The sequence below is a fragment of the Orcinus orca genome, chromosome 4 (assembly GCF_937001465.1).
Source record: "Orcinus orca chromosome 4, mOrcOrc1.1, whole genome shotgun sequence".
Taxonomy (NCBI): domain Eukaryota; kingdom Metazoa; phylum Chordata; class Mammalia; order Artiodactyla; family Delphinidae; genus Orcinus; species Orcinus orca.
The window spans coordinates 22,385,873-22,401,069 of record NC_064562.1 but is presented as its reverse complement, the minus strand read 5'-3'; the positions used below and the strand labels follow the sequence as shown (position 1 = coordinate 22,401,069).

Sequence of the window (15,197 nt, the reverse complement as noted above, 5' to 3'; positions counted from 1 at the left end):
TCCTGCTGTGGGTGAGAAAGCACACTGGTTGTCCGTGACTCTGCTGGTCACACCGATTGCCCATCTGCAGCAAAGGTGTAGGACTTTTCTGGCGCTCAGTTTTGCATTCCTTAGGTTTCTGGTTCTGTTTGATGTTCTTACTTTCATTTTTCTTTGGCTTCATCCTTCTCTCTGTAGAGGTTCAAGGGATTTGAGGGCTGATTAAAGAAAAAGACCACAAGAGGTAGCAGCACACAACAAGCTTTATAGATATGGGGTGGTGATTGGGCAGGGCTGCATGGGAGGGAGTGTCCTCCCAGCATGAGGCCGTTCAGAGGTTTATGGCACAGGGGCCAAGGTCCAGAGGGGAGCAGGGCAACGGAACTCCTGGGAAAAAGAAGGACCGGAGAGGGGGTTGACATGTCTAGGTGATGTGTAGCCTGGGAGGGGTCTCTGGGCCAAAGAACTCCAAAGGACAGCTACAGTCTGGCGTCTTTATGGTCCTGGGTTTATCTATCTGCTCCTAGCAGATGTGGGGTGAGGTTTTGTGGATGAAGCAAACTCTGAATGGCTAAAACTCTGCTCTGTTTGGGCTATTTAAAATAACAGTGGGGTATGTAAAAATTTAAGGCTGGTGGTGATGGGCTTTTAAGGTAACAGGTCTCAGCCAGTAGTGAAGAAATAAACAACCTAGCGGCCCATACACAGACGCCATCTTTGACTCGTTGACATAACACTCACCTGCTTTTAATTCAAGACATCTGGTGATAAATGTAAGGCCCGACACTATGAAACTCTTAGAGGAAAACAGGCAGAACACCTTATGACATCAATCACAGCAAGATCCTTTTTGACCCACCTCCTAGAGAAATGGAAATAAAAACAAAAATAAACAAATGGGACCTAATGAAACTTAAAAGCTTTTGCACAGCAAAGGAAACCATAAACAAGACGAAAAAACAACCCTCAGAATGGGAGAAAATATTTGCAAATGAAGCAACTGACAAAGGGATTAATCTCCAAAGTTTACAAGCAGCTCATGCAACTCAATATGAAAACAAACAAACAACCTGGGACTTACCTGGTGGCACAGTGGTTAAGAATCTGCCTGCCAATGCAGGGGACATGGATTTGAGTCCTGGTCCGGGAGGGTCCCACATGCCGCAGAGCAACTAAGCCCATGCGCCACAGCTACTGAAGCCTCCGGGCCTAGAGCCCGTGCTCTGCAACAAGAGAAGCCACTGCAATGAAAAGCCCGCCCATCGCAATGAGGAGTAGCCCCCACTCACGCCGCAACTAGAGAAAGCCCGTGCGCAGCAACGAAGACCCAACACAGCCAAAAATAAATAAATTTATTAAAAACAAAACAAAAAACCCAATCCAAAAATGGGCAGAAGACCTAAATAGACATTTCTCCAAAGAAGATATACAGATCACCAACAAACATATGAAAGGATGCAACACTAATCATTAGAGAAATGCAAACCAAAAGTACAATGAGGTATCACTTCACACTGGTCAGAATGGCCATCATCAAAAAATCTACAAACAATAAATGCTAGAGAGGGTGTGGAGAAAAGGGAACCCTCTTGTACTCCTGGTGCGAATGTAAATTGATACAGCCACTATGGAGAACAATATGGAGGTTCCTTAAAAAACTAAAAATAGAACTACCATATGACCCAGCAATCCCACTACTGGGCCACTATATACCACTGTATACCCTGAGAAAACCATAATTCAAAAAGAGTTATGTATCACAACATTCATTGCAGCTCTATTTACAATAGCCAGGACATGGAGGCAACCTGAGTGTCCACTGACAGATGAATGGATAAAGAAGATGGGGCACATATATACAATGGGATATTACTCAGCCATGAAAAGAAACGAAATTGAGTTATTTGTAGTAAGGTGGATGGACCTAGAGTCTGTCATACAGTGTGAAGTAAGTCAGAAAGAGAAGAACAAATACCATATGCTAACACATACATATGGAATCCAAAAAAAAAAAAAAAAAGTTCTGAACAACCTAGGGGCAGGACAGGAGTAAAGATGCAGACGTAGAGAATGGACTTGAGGACACGGGGAGGGGGAAGGGTAAGCTGGGACGAAGTGAGAGAGTGGCATGGACATATATACACTCCCAAATGTAAAAAAGATAGCTTGTGGAAGCAGCCGCATAGCACAGGGAGATCAGCTCGGTGCTTTGTGACCACCGAGAGCGGTGGGATAGGGAGGGTGGGAGGGAGATGCGAGAGGGAGGAGATATGGGGATATATGCATATGTATAGCTGATTCACTTTGTTATAAAGCAGAAACTAACACACCATTGTAAAGCAATTATACTCCAATAAAGATGTTAAAAAAAGTAGACATCTGGTTACTTTTTTGTGTCTTTGTAAAGGGACTTTAAATCCTTTTTTTCATATAAGATAGGGGAAAATCAATAAATGCTAAGTTGAGCTGCCCGGCGCTGCCCACATACACCTTTTGCACCATCAGTGTGCAGGGTTTGCACCATAGAGGTGCAAGGGATGCCTTAGGCTCTTTCCATGTATATGGCACTCAAACCGTGAAGTTTAAGGATAAATGAGTTAATATCTCTGGTGTCCTTTGAGCTCCTGGGAGGAAGGGCCTTTCTAATGTTCGCTTTCTTGTTTTCTGCAGGTTGATAGCAGGGACTGGACTCTTAATGGGAACACCCTCTCCCTCGATGAAGAAACGGTCATTGATGTGCCTGAGCCCTACAACCGTGTATCCAAGTACTGTGCCTCCTTAGGACACAAGGCAAATCACTCCTTCACTCCGAACTGCATCTATGACATGTGAGTAGGATGCCAAGCGGCCAGTGGCTGGGGCCCCGAGAATGAGGAGGGTACCTCAAAGGTGTCATCCTGCCTTGAGGAAGGTGGCTTCCTCAGAATATTCGAGGGTCCTCTGGCCAGGGGCCTCATGGTTATAACTTGAAACTCAGAAATGGAAAAGTGCTTCGAAGAGTAGAAATGCTGTACTTAGTGGTTGCTGTTTTAGTGTGGCTTTTTTGTCCTTTAGTTGTCTCATTCTGGAAAATTAAGAGTAGTGTCCTTTGAAGTAATAGTACAAATTGAAATGACTCTGCACAGTGGAGATTAGGGAATCCTTTTATTATGTGCAAGGAAGGAGAACCAAAAGATCCTGAGCCTAGGGTGTGAGCTCTCAGTATTGGGGAAAAAAACGTGTAAAATCAGAGTCCCTATCATTTAACAATCAAGAGGAATGAAATACTGAACACATGCTACAACATGGAGGAGCCTTGAAGACGTGCTAAGTGCAAGAAGCCAGGCATGGGGACTTCCCTGGGGGTCCAGTGGGTAAGACTCCACGCTCCCAATGCAGGGGGCCTGGGTTCGCTCCCTGGTGGGGGAACTAGATCCCGCATGCATGCCGCAACTAAGAGCCTGCATGCCACAGCTAAAGATCCCGCATGCCGCAACTAAAGATCCCACGTGCCACAACTAAAGATCCCACAGGCTGCCACGAAGATCCCGCGTGCTCGCAACGAAGACCCAGTGTAGCCAGAATAAATAAATAAATATTAAAAAAGAAGCCAGTCACAAGAGCATGTAGTGTATGATTTCCATGTATATGAACAGTCCACTATAGCCACAGAGACAGAATGCAGATCAGTGGTTGCCTAGAGCTGGGGGCGGGGGTGGGCGGAGTAGAAGTTGATGGCTAATGAGCGTGGAGGTTCCTTTTGAGGCTGATGAAAGCTTCCAAAATTAGTGGTGATGGTTGCACAACTGAAAACCACTGAGTTGTACACTTTAAATGGATGAATTTTATGAGACATGAATTATATCTCAACAAAATCATTATTTTAAAAAATCAAATAATCCTACTTCCCCTTCCAACGGTGCATTGAACCTCTTGGAAACCTCCATTGATGAGAACCTTACCATTATCCACAAAGGCGGCTGTCTGGACAAACAAATACATATCATGGAATTAGCTGTTGGGCTCTGATGATTAGAAAGTTCCTTCTGTTGAGCCCTTATGGGTTTCCCTGTAATATCCAGCCCTTGGCCCTAATTACCTCCCTTTTTTGCTTGTGTACAGTGTCAGTCTCTCTTCCACATAGTAGTCCTACAAATATCTTAGTAGTTTTCATGTGCCCTCCGAACCCTCTCTTCCAAAAGGCAAGCATCTCCGACCGTGCCTTAAAGGATACAGCTGAGATTCCATGTTGTTGCTGTCCTTAACTCAGCCTGAGGACAGGCTAGGAGTCTAGGAGTTAGGCAGCTGTGTGCAACCTTTTCTGCTCAGCTGTAGTTTGCTGTCACTTAGTCCTGTGGCTCATTAACATAAGCAGGATCTGATCATGTGCATTTAACCTGTAGGAAAATTGCCAGGATTTGAATATCCCTTCTTGCATCCCTGAGATGGCTTTAAAATTGTTCTGGCACTGACTTGCTCTCCTTGTCAGCCAGTACCAAGTACTGAAGCTACAACTTCTGTTTAAAGGGCAGGTAGAAATGGCAAAGGACATGTGTCATGTGAAATGAAACTGACACTGTTATTAACTCCAAGGCTTTCACGGCCAGTGTGAATTAGGCCAAAGCATCTTTGCAGGCTGCACACAGCTGAACAACAACCCTTTAAAGCAGTGGTAACTAAGGATAACAAATGCTACTTAGGCTGCCCCTTAAAACAAATGAGTCCTGTGATTTCATGGCAAGAACATGATTTTTCTCATCAAAAAGAGGAGAGCACAGGAGACAAGAGAAGGAACCATTTGTGCAAAATCAAGTCCCTCCTCAGAGTTTTTTTTTTCCAAGCCCAATGTGAATGATTAGTTATTTGGGGTCATGGGGAGACTAGCTGAATAATAATCAAATATAACATTCAGATACCAATCCATGGCATTCATTTGTTTCTAAAATCATTGGTACTGTTATGCACACTGTAACTTAAACAGAACAGCAGTTCTATAAGCTGTTTTAACTGTACTCTGGTACAGCATGCCAAATGGACAGATAGGCAGGAACTACTTTTCTCGCTGTAAATATAGGTTACTTGTCGACAAGGGACCGAAGAGGGTGGCCCAGAGGTTTGGTCTGAGTGCTAATCGTGCAGCCAGCGTTTCCTGAGCACTTCCTCTAGGTCGGTGCTGTGCTAAAGCCTTCTGTGCACATTGTCATTCAATCCTCCCAGTAACTTCGTGGGGCTCCTGGTATTACTGCTGGTCCCAGATCGGTGACAAGAAACACAGGGCTCGGGCTTCCCTGGTGGCGCAGTGGTTGAGAGTCCGCCTGCCGATGCAGGGGACGCGGGTTCGTGCCCCAGTCTGGGGAGAGGCCACAACAGTGATGAGGCCTGCGTACTGCAAAAAAAAAAAAAAAAAAGAAAAGAAAAGAAACGCAGGGCTCTTGTCAAAGTGGAGAAGTGCTCTTAACCATTGTGCCTTAGGGCTGCTTTGAAGAATCAGCACCTGAGATTGAGTTCTGTCTTTCCAGTCTGTCCATTTTCTACTGAGAATAACGATAATGAGCAAGAAAATTAAAGTACAAGAGGACGCTAAGAGAAATCTTAGGCTTCTTGTGTGATTTTTTTCCAGTGTACCAGAAGGTTACCTAGAGCTCCATTTCAGGAGTATTTTTTTTATTGAAGTTTCACTGATTTACAATACTGTGTTAGTTTCAGGTATACAGCAAAGTGATTTGGATATACATATATTCATTTTCAGATGCTTTTCCATTATAGGTTATTACAAGATATTGAATATAGTTCCCTGTGCTATACAGTAGGTCCTTGTTGTTTCTCTATTTTATATATAGTAGTGTATATCTGTTAATCCCATACTCCTAATTTATCCCTCCCCCTCTCCCTGCCTTTCCCCTTTGGTAACCATAAGTTTGTTTTCTGTGTCTGCGAGTCTGTTTCTGTTTTGTAAATAAATTCATTTGTATCTTTTTTTTTTAAGATTCCACATGTAAGTGATATCATATATTTTTCTTTGTCTGACTGACTTCTCTTAGTATGACAATCTCTAGGTCCATCCATGTTGCTGCAAATGGCATTATTTCATTCTTTTTTATGGCCGAGTAATATTCCATTGTAAGGAGTATTATTTTTTAATGAAATATTTTAATTTAGAGACAAAGAGTTGTGATTTTAATAAGGAATTCCCAAATCCCTGATCCAGGGATGTCCTCTGTGCTGGAGCACAGTCTGAGACTTCTGTGCACGTGCGTGCTCTCATATACCCACGTGCCTGCTTACACATGTCACAACTGATACGAGTCTTCAGTTGTGCCAGGCGCTGCGTGTGGTACTTTATTTATGTGACCCTATCTTGTCACCACAATGACTCTTGGAGGATAAGGATTACTGGTGTTATCATGATTTGGCAGGTGAGGAAAGTGAGATTCAAAGACACAGAGGCGAGCTTTCCAGAAGGACGCAGTAATAATGTGTGGCACCAGGACTCACACCAGAGTCTTCGGGCCCAAATCAAGTGTGCTTTCCAAGAAACAGGACAGCCAAAGGGGGTGGACATAGTGGCCCCCTTGGAGTGAGGGTGTGGTTGTTCCTTTTTACTCCCCACAAAATATGTCCATACACTGCAGACACACTCCTCTCCCACCAAGCGCTTGCCATCAAGCCCCATGTACCTCTGACTTCCGGCCTGGAACCTCCTCCTTTGGTGTTTCAATGCCCTTTGTTCAAAATGTAACTATAAATGAATGGATTGGACCAGATGCATAGGAAAACAAAGTTAATTTCTTTCTGGCCTGCCTTCCAGGTATCCGTGTTGGGTTTCAGCAGCTGTTAGAGGAGATGAGTCTCTTAATACTTATTTAGCTCCCGTTCCCTTGCAGGGAGCTGTGCAGGTGAGCCAGGCTGGGAGCCTCTGGCAGAGGAGCATAATCCTAGCTTTAGCCCGGCCTCTCCCATCACAGGGTGCATCGGAGGGAAATCTGAAAGAAGCGGGATGGCAGAGTGGTCTGGGCTTCCCTCTTGGGAAAAAAATCTTCATTTACTTTTTTTTTCTTTTTTTTTTTGCGGTACGCGGGCCTCTCACTGTTGTGGCCTCTCCCGTTGCGGAGCACAGGCTCCGGACGCGCAGGCTCAGCGGCCATGGCTCACGGGCCCAGCCGCTCCGCGGCATGTGGGATCTTCTCGGACCGGGGCACGAACCCGTGTCCCCTGCATCGGCAGGCGGACTCTCAACCACTGCGCCACTAGGGAAGCCCTTCATTTACTTTTACGCTAGAAAATAACTCTTCCTCTATAGGTACAGGATGGAAAACAGAGATTTTTGCTTTTGAAAATCCACAGGGCTCTTTCTTACAACTCCAGAAGTGCCCTGGCAAAGCCTTTCCCCGAGGTACAGCTGAAATGCTGACAGGCTGCACTGGATCTGATTTCTCATTAAAGACAGATTTTTGTTGAAGATCCTGATTGTTGATTTACAAATACAGAGTGGCAAATAGGCTCAGAAAGGAAGATAGGGCCGTGCTTTTTAAACCTTAATGTACATAGGAATCACCGGGGAGGGGGAGGGTGGCGGGGTGTTAGAATGCAGATTCTGCTACCAGGTCTGGGTGGGGAAGCCCGGAGTAGCCCCGTGAGCACCAGGCTCCCAGGGGAAGCTGATGCCGGCTCCTCGGTGGCCCGCACACTGAGGACCTGCCGGTGGCGTCCAGGGCGCAGCAAGCACACGGGTGATTCCTGCCTCAGCCCTTCTAGCCTCTGCATCTGACCTCCCGGTCCGGCCCGGGAATGACCATGTGCATCTTGATGTCTAGGTTTGTCCACCCCCGTTTTGGACCCATCAAATGCATTCGCACGCTCCGAGCCGTGGAGGCCGACGAGGAACTCACTGTTGCCTATGGCTACGACCACAGCCCCCCGGGAAAGAGTGGGCCTGAAGCCCCCGAGTGGTACCAGGTGGAGCTGAAGGCCTTCCAGGCCACCCAGCAGAAATGAAAGGCCTGGCTCTGGGCTTCAGAGACCTGGAATAGAAACTTGGATCTATGCACTACGTTTATCCGACAACGGGACAACCAGGGACTGCTCATGCTGTGACATCACATCCTCTCACTCTGCGTTCGCTACAACTTTCTCGAATACTAACTAGGTCTGACTGTATTACTCATACCAGATTTAAAATTAGCTAGCAACAACGCCCTCCTGAGAGGTACTGCTGAGCACTTGACAGAAGACAGCGTGATGTTCTTGGGTGGTTCAAGACTAAATCTGTACCACATTCAGAGATGCCAAACGATTAGACTGAAAAAAGGGAAAAAGGGGGTTTTTCAGTCATTTTTAGTCAGTGGCTTTTCCATGAGGTTTATTTCTGTGGCCAGTGCAAATTGCGTTATCACACTTGCATATGCGCCATATGGAGGACAGAGAATTACTACATTTTTATTCTCTAAATGTAGTATCATTTGCCTTTTAACCTTTGATCTGTTCTTGCAATAGAATGGCTTTGTTTTTTCCCTAGCGAACAGAACCCCACTTTTTGAGTCACTTCACCCCTTAGTCCTCTTCTCTATCTTAGGTATCTTTCACAAGAGAAAACTTCCAAATGGATTTCGTTTCAGTGCCAGTGTGTAGGTCTCTCTGGCTCTCTCTATATCACTGTTTCATTATTATGTCCTAATATAAAGACCTGGCTCCTAGGGCCGGGCTATTATTATAGAATTATTATTCTCGCATGTAAACAAAGGTATCTTTGCTTTAAGATGTGAGAAGAAATGAATTTACTTTGTTTGAATTAAGTTTTGGAAGAGTTGTAACATATACTTTAAGAAAGAAGAGAGGGAAATTAGTATTTCTAAGCAGTAGACGTGGCAATTTTGCAATATCTTCAATAGTGCTAGTAATTTTTTTTCTCCTTGGGTACACATTAAATGTACATAACAGAGCAGGCTGGCTTGTGGCACAGTGCATTGAATTCAAAAGTCAAATAGCAAACTTGAATTATAACACAGAATTCAAAAGGTTTTTTTCGTTTTTCGTTTTTTTTTTTTTTAATCGCTGTTAAGAGAGACGTACTGATCACTAGGTACAAATCAAACCTTAATGGTAAAACTCTTCATCATTGTAATTTCAAAGCACTTATCTGCTTCACAGCCTTGTGAATTAAGACTAACACCTGTATAGTTTAGAAGCAACGGTATCAATAGCATTTCAGCCATTTTTGCTAGCCGTGTGTAATCACAACTGCAGAAATAAGGAGAAAAGCCCCTGTTTTTTAGTTTAGCTAATTAGGTATGTAACCTGACTGGGATTACTCTGGGGGAATTCTGGGAGTTTGGGGTTTTTGTAAGTGCCCTCACCACACGCCATAGCTGTGTCCTCTTCAGATGCCCAGCTGAGGAGCTGGGAGGTCTGGAAAGCAGCAGTTGCTTCAAGTTGCAACTGTCAGCTGGGGCACCTGTCACCGAGTCAGTTTGTTCTTGAAAGCTGAAGCCTTCCACACTGTAGCTCTGGCTAGTAGGGAAGGCTTGCTGGGAGCAGGAAAAGAGAAAAGAAACAGGCAGGAGGAAGTTTGCTCTTTCATGTCAGCTACACATTGCTCTTGGGAAGAATTTAACAAAAGTGCTTCATCCAGAGCTGCTCACAACTTTCAGTTCTGGCAGCTCCTGGGTACAGGATTCAGCCTTCAAGACAGTGACAGAAGTGGCCCTTTCCCTTGGTAAATCCAGGCTTCCCAGAGCTCCCCTGTCCCCAGCAGTGCAGCTGGGTGGCCATGGTTTCAGGGAGCTAAGCTGCTGGTTCACTCGTGAGAAATTCTGAGGCTGCCAGGAAGATCTTCCACGAAGTGAACTGGATAGAGTTTTTAGATTAAAAGGCACCAGGATAGGATCGCTTCTATTCTGTAGAAAGAGACCGTTCCATAAACTGGCCGATGGGCAGAGTCTTGGGACTTGTATTCTGATAGGTGCTTTCATTCAAACGCGTCCCAAAGTAAGTGACTGTCTTCAGGAGAAAGATGGCTTTAATCAGCCCCAGTGAGTTGGGTTGTGGAGCCAGATCAGGGAGTGCGGTCGGTCGGGGGAGAATGGTGCAGGATCCAAAGCAAGGACTTCAGGCTGCCGGCTGCCATGGGGTGTAATTTCTGTCCCCATGGGCTTCCCCATTCAAATGGAATTTTTCTTTTCTTTTGACAAAAGTGGCTGAAGAGTTGGAAATAGTGATTAACCAGCGAATCCATTTTTCAAATAAGATAGTGAATAACTCTCTGAGTTTAAAGCCTGGCAGTGTGTCTGTCTGTGACGTTCAGACAAATCAGAGGAAGCAGTACATCCAAGCTGAGCCTCTCCACGTCCTCTCTCCTGTCTCCCTTGTTCTCTGGCTCTTCTTTCTCCTGCCCTACCCGCTCCTCTCTCTCTCTCTCTGTTGTCTGTGAGAATGGCTGGTGTTTGTACATAACAGCGTGCCAGCTGATCCCTCCGGCCGCTCCCTCTCCCTCCTCTCCTCCCATTCTCTCTGGCCCATTGGACCCTCTCTGTCTGTCTGTCCCTCTGCGAGTACCTCTCTCCATCACTCTGTGTCCATGTCTGGTTCTGCTGCTTCTGTTGTCCCCCTGACACCCCCCCCCCAACCAAATGTAAGGCTTTGTCACAGGGTGGGGTCGTAGGGGGCCTTGAGATTCACTGTGTTCTGTAGGTAGATAAAACAGTCAAGGGGGTTGGGGTCCCATGAGGAATTAACTGGTGAGGGAATAGGGTTTGTTCCCTGTTTGAGCCAAAGCTGAGGGGGAAGCCTTGGGATGTATTTTTCTACTGAATCTTGATGTCCGCTGTGGAAGGAAATATGTCAGGAAGCAGGTAGTTTCATCAGCATCGTAACAGAAATGTGGAAGAGTCCAGGTGGTGGGGATAAAGGAGTAACTTTCTGCTCTCCTGCAAAAGGGCCGGTGCCGAGGAGGGTGCCTGATGCCATGGTCCCCATCAGATTCACTCAGAGCCGTCTCAGTCCAACTCCTGCATGACTAGATCTTTCCTTAGCAGCTTTTCTATGACAAAATATTATCTTGTGTTAGAGTTAGGAATAGGAACTAATCTGTAGGAGTATGTCCCCAAATGGGCATTTGAAAGGACTCACAAAAAACAACCGTAAGGACTGAATTTCTGACACAGAGGAATGATGAGATTTAAAAGCTACAGGCAAGGAAGACTTGAGTTTTGCATTACCTATTCTTATTTGAACCTGCTTCATCCCTGGTCTGCCTGAGAAACTGAGAAGGAAATTCGTTGTTCAAGACCCCTTTGAACCTGTCTGGGGCTGTCATTAAACTTATTTGCCTTCTGGGGGTTCTTCACATTGAAAAACAATTTCCTTATCACCAACAACCTGAAAAGGCCCAAGTGAAGGCCAGGTGTAACCATTGACAACATTTAATTGTAAGGGTAAAATTGCAGTAACTGAATAGTGAGTTCGAGGGTTGTCTTCTCAGTGAGTGGTATGTGGCACTTTAGTAAATTTCCTTTACTATATGGAATTTTAAATCACTCACTGCAAAATGCATTTAAGATCTTCCAGGAAGGTTATTGTTTTCTGTTGTGCTTTGTTTTAAAACAGTTGCCTCAAGTTTCTGTCTTAAGAGTAGTGATTTAGAATCCAGACATCTTTCATTTTAGAAAAACAAGCAAAACCATGTTGCAAGACTGATAGTCGTAATGTTTATTTGCCGCAGATCAAAGGTTCACAAAATATATTGAATTTACATCTACTTGAGGTACCTTGATAGACTGTTTTTTTTTTGTCTTTGATCTTTCCCTTCAGGAATGTGGAGCCTCAGTGTCCATTTTGATTTTTAAAATCCTAAATTGTAATCGTTTTATTTTGCCAAATGGGTGCAGACATACTCAAAGCAATGAAAACTATTTCAAGCCATACAACCACAGGGATGGAAACCCTTTTCACAAATTTTAACGTGTTTGTATGTAAATAGATGTTTGTATGAACTATTTTCATGGTAGAATGAATATATTTAAGTGAAGTTGAATTATTCCAGTGCTATTTAAACAAATTGCAAACATTTTTGGTGAGAATTCTCTGAGTCTATTGAGATATAATGCAGATCAGTTTTGATTTTTACAAAATCAAAAAGCCTACAAAAAACTCTGACTCATGGCAACTTCCCCGCGTTGTTGCACCTGACGTGGAGAGAGCTCGTAGGCTTCCCCAGTGCCTCAGCCGCTTCCTGGTGGAAGTTAGGTGCTCGTGGAGGTATGTCCACCCTTAGTGACATCACTCCGGGCCTTTGGGGGCCCGTGAGTGACTCAGAGGCATTAGAGACACCGGTGCAGTTATCCGGAGCACAATTTCTTTGCAGGGCAGCAGAATCAGAAGCCAGACGTGGCCATGGGAACCTCGGAACCGGGTTTTCTGGCCGCCATCCACCGCTTTCCTTACTGCCTAGTCACACACGTCAGGGAGGCTGCCCTCAGTGGAGCTGGGGTTCAGACCCCCGGGTGGGACCTCACGGTTTTGCCAGCAGTCCCTGCCTCTGGGCCTCCACCTCGAGAGAGGACGGAGGAGGGTCCTGCTGGCAAGGGGCCCATTTCTCAGCACAGTACACTTCCGGTCTCAGCTCTGGGAAACTATGCACCCAAGCACCAAACTTCCAACCAGAGAGAGACATCCTCGGATAACGCAGATCCTTGCTTCCTCTGTCTGTGACTTTACACACCGTTGTTAGAAGTCGTTTTAACATCAAGACCAATCACCTCCCTATAGGACATACTCCCAACTCCCCTCTTACTAGAACACTCCTTTATAATGATATTCAACTTGAGTGGTTTGTTTTTTTTCCCCGCTTTAGTCCTGGATATAATGAAATGATAAATATGATGACAAATTTTCACTGTGTATACTAGCAATATGTACACACATACCAATGTATCTTAACATACAACTTGGTTACATTTTGGGTGACTGTCATTCATCTCAAGTCATGTACTGGGAAACTACAGGGACTACATGATGTCTGCTTATCATAGAGGAAAGTTGGGTTCATGGTTCTGAGCTCCCTACTTCAAAAGTTTTTCCTCCTGGGTTTTCTGTGTTCTCTTTTTATCCTGAAATGCATTGATTAGGTTGTGAGGTATGTTTAAGGATTGGAAGCCAGGGGAATGCTTTCGGCATTTATTGCAACCAAAAGTTAACCTCATCACAGTTAACGAGCATCTTTGATTGGTCTTTTGTGGAATTTGAACTAAATCTATGAGCCTTATTCAATATCTATAATTCTATGATTTTTTTAAATTATGGGAAATTAATGAAAGATGTTTACATGAATAATGTTTGCCCTTACTGTGTTATGAATGAGTTTTTTGTAGTGTGTCTGGGTGCATGTGCAAGAGTAGGAAAAATGTTTCTGAAACAAAACTTGACAAATATTTGTAATGAAAAGTAAATTTAAAGATTGCTATAATTGCGCTATAGAAACAATGCAAGTATTAAACAAAATATACAATCACCTGTCGTTGTCTTCCTTTGGTTGCCTGGGGCAGGAAGGCAGTAACATATTTCTCTGCCATGTCTTCCTGTATATTTAAATTACTAAGCAAACTTTACATTTGAAGTTGTTTAAAAATGTTACAGTAAGTCCCCTACATACGAACGAGTTCCATTCTGAGAGTGCGTTCGTAAGTCCACTTTGTTTGTATGTCCAACAAAGTTAGCCTAGGTACCCAGCTAACACAATCGGCTACATAGTACTGTACTGTAATAGGTTTATAATACTTTCACGCAAATAATACATAAAAAACAAACGCAAACAACAAAGAAAACATTTTTAATCTTACAGTACAGTACCTTGAAAAGTACAGTAGTACAGTACAACAGCTGGCATACAGGGGCTGGCATCGAGTGAACAGGCAAGAAGAGTTATGGACTGGAGAAGGGAGGGGAGGTGGGAGATGGTAGAGCTGAAGGATCGTCAGCAACAGGAGATGCAAGGCAAGCTGCAGTTTCACTCATGCCTGACGCTGATGAAACGCACGTTCGCATCTTTGAAAGTTCGCAACTTGAAGGTTCGTATGTGGGGGACTTAACTGTATTAACCTTTTACCATTTTCAAAGCATCATAGTAAGACCTGAGGGAGGGGTATGAAAGGTGAGGAGCCTGCTGTGTATTTGGCATGGCACCCCATACACCCATGAATCCAGAAAAATTAGCCACATCAGCCAGACGTATCTGATGGGCTCCATAAATGTTAAGGATATTGAACGTAAATCAGAAGATCAGCGAAAATATCTGAAGAACGGGAAACTTCCACTTGTGGTTGAAGATACAGGAACGTTGTTAGATGTTGTGGTAGATCTTGGTGATCTTAGGACAGCTTTGAGCCAAGGAAGCCAGAAACCCCTTATTTCTGCCCAATCACTGCCAACGTTCCCAAACTCTCCCCTACAACATTCCCAAAGCACAAAGGCCAGTGACAAAGGAGGTAAAAATAGTACTTTGCTATCAGCTGGGCCATCTACCCATGGTCCCAAAGAAGTGAATTCCAGTAAGCTGGGTGTCAAACTGAAGCAGCCCATGAGCCCGCCTGCTTTATCTTACCTCCCTCCGTTGCCCATTCTTTGATCTTATCACACTTCCTTCCATTGAAGCAAGTGAGATGACTCAGTCCAAACCGGGCTAGATCAGTTTCCCCACTTGGATGAAGACACGTCCATACACTGGAACTTTAAGGCAGAGTTTCGCCCACTAACACACAATATTAATATTCTTCCTTCTTGTGTGGGAGAGGGGTGTGAGATTAAAAGCTGAATAAAACTGGGGCAAGTCTAAGAAGCTCAACTCTCAAAAGTGAACGATCAGGCAACAGTTTTGGTTTGTTTTTACTGGAGTACAGTTGCTTTACAATGTTGTGTTAGTTTCTGCTGTACAGAGAAGTGAATCAGCTGTATGTATACATATATCCCTCTTTTTTGGGTTTCCTTCCCATTTAGGTCACCACAGAGCATTAAGTAGAGTTCCGTGCGCCATGCAGCAGGTTCTCATTAGTTGTCGATTCTATACGTATTAGCGTATATATGTCAATCCCAGTCTCCCAGTTCATCCTACCCCGCCTTTCCCCTCTTGGTGTCCATACGAACAGGCAACTTTTTGTGGATTAAGATGGATGTAGGCTCAAGTGTCGTAGCATAAGGGATTGTGAGGAAGATTGAAACCAAATTGTTTTAGTCTCAGTACTCGTCCCACA

General features: G+C 44.5%; 1 protein-coding gene across 5 annotated transcripts in view; it reads left to right on the top strand.

Moving 5' to 3' along the window:
* The window catches only part of SETD7 (SET domain containing 7, histone lysine methyltransferase), a 53,316-nt gene that overhangs the window by 36,012 nt on the left and 2,107 nt on the right, over nucleotides 1–15,197 (top strand). For 3 of the 5 annotated variants that reach the window (XM_049708971.1, XM_004263579.3, XM_049708972.1), the window contains exons 8-9: nucleotides 2,650–2,807; nucleotides 7,773–13,462. In XM_049708971.1, the coding sequence (XP_049564928.1) occupies nucleotides 2,650–2,807; nucleotides 7,773–7,953 (339 nt within the window). In that variant the 3' untranslated portion in view covers nucleotides 7,954–13,462. Of the gene's footprint in view, nucleotides 1–2,649; nucleotides 2,808–7,772; nucleotides 13,463–15,197 lie in introns of those variants that run through there. The other 2 variants (XM_049708974.1, XM_049708973.1) reach the window with 1 other exon arrangement.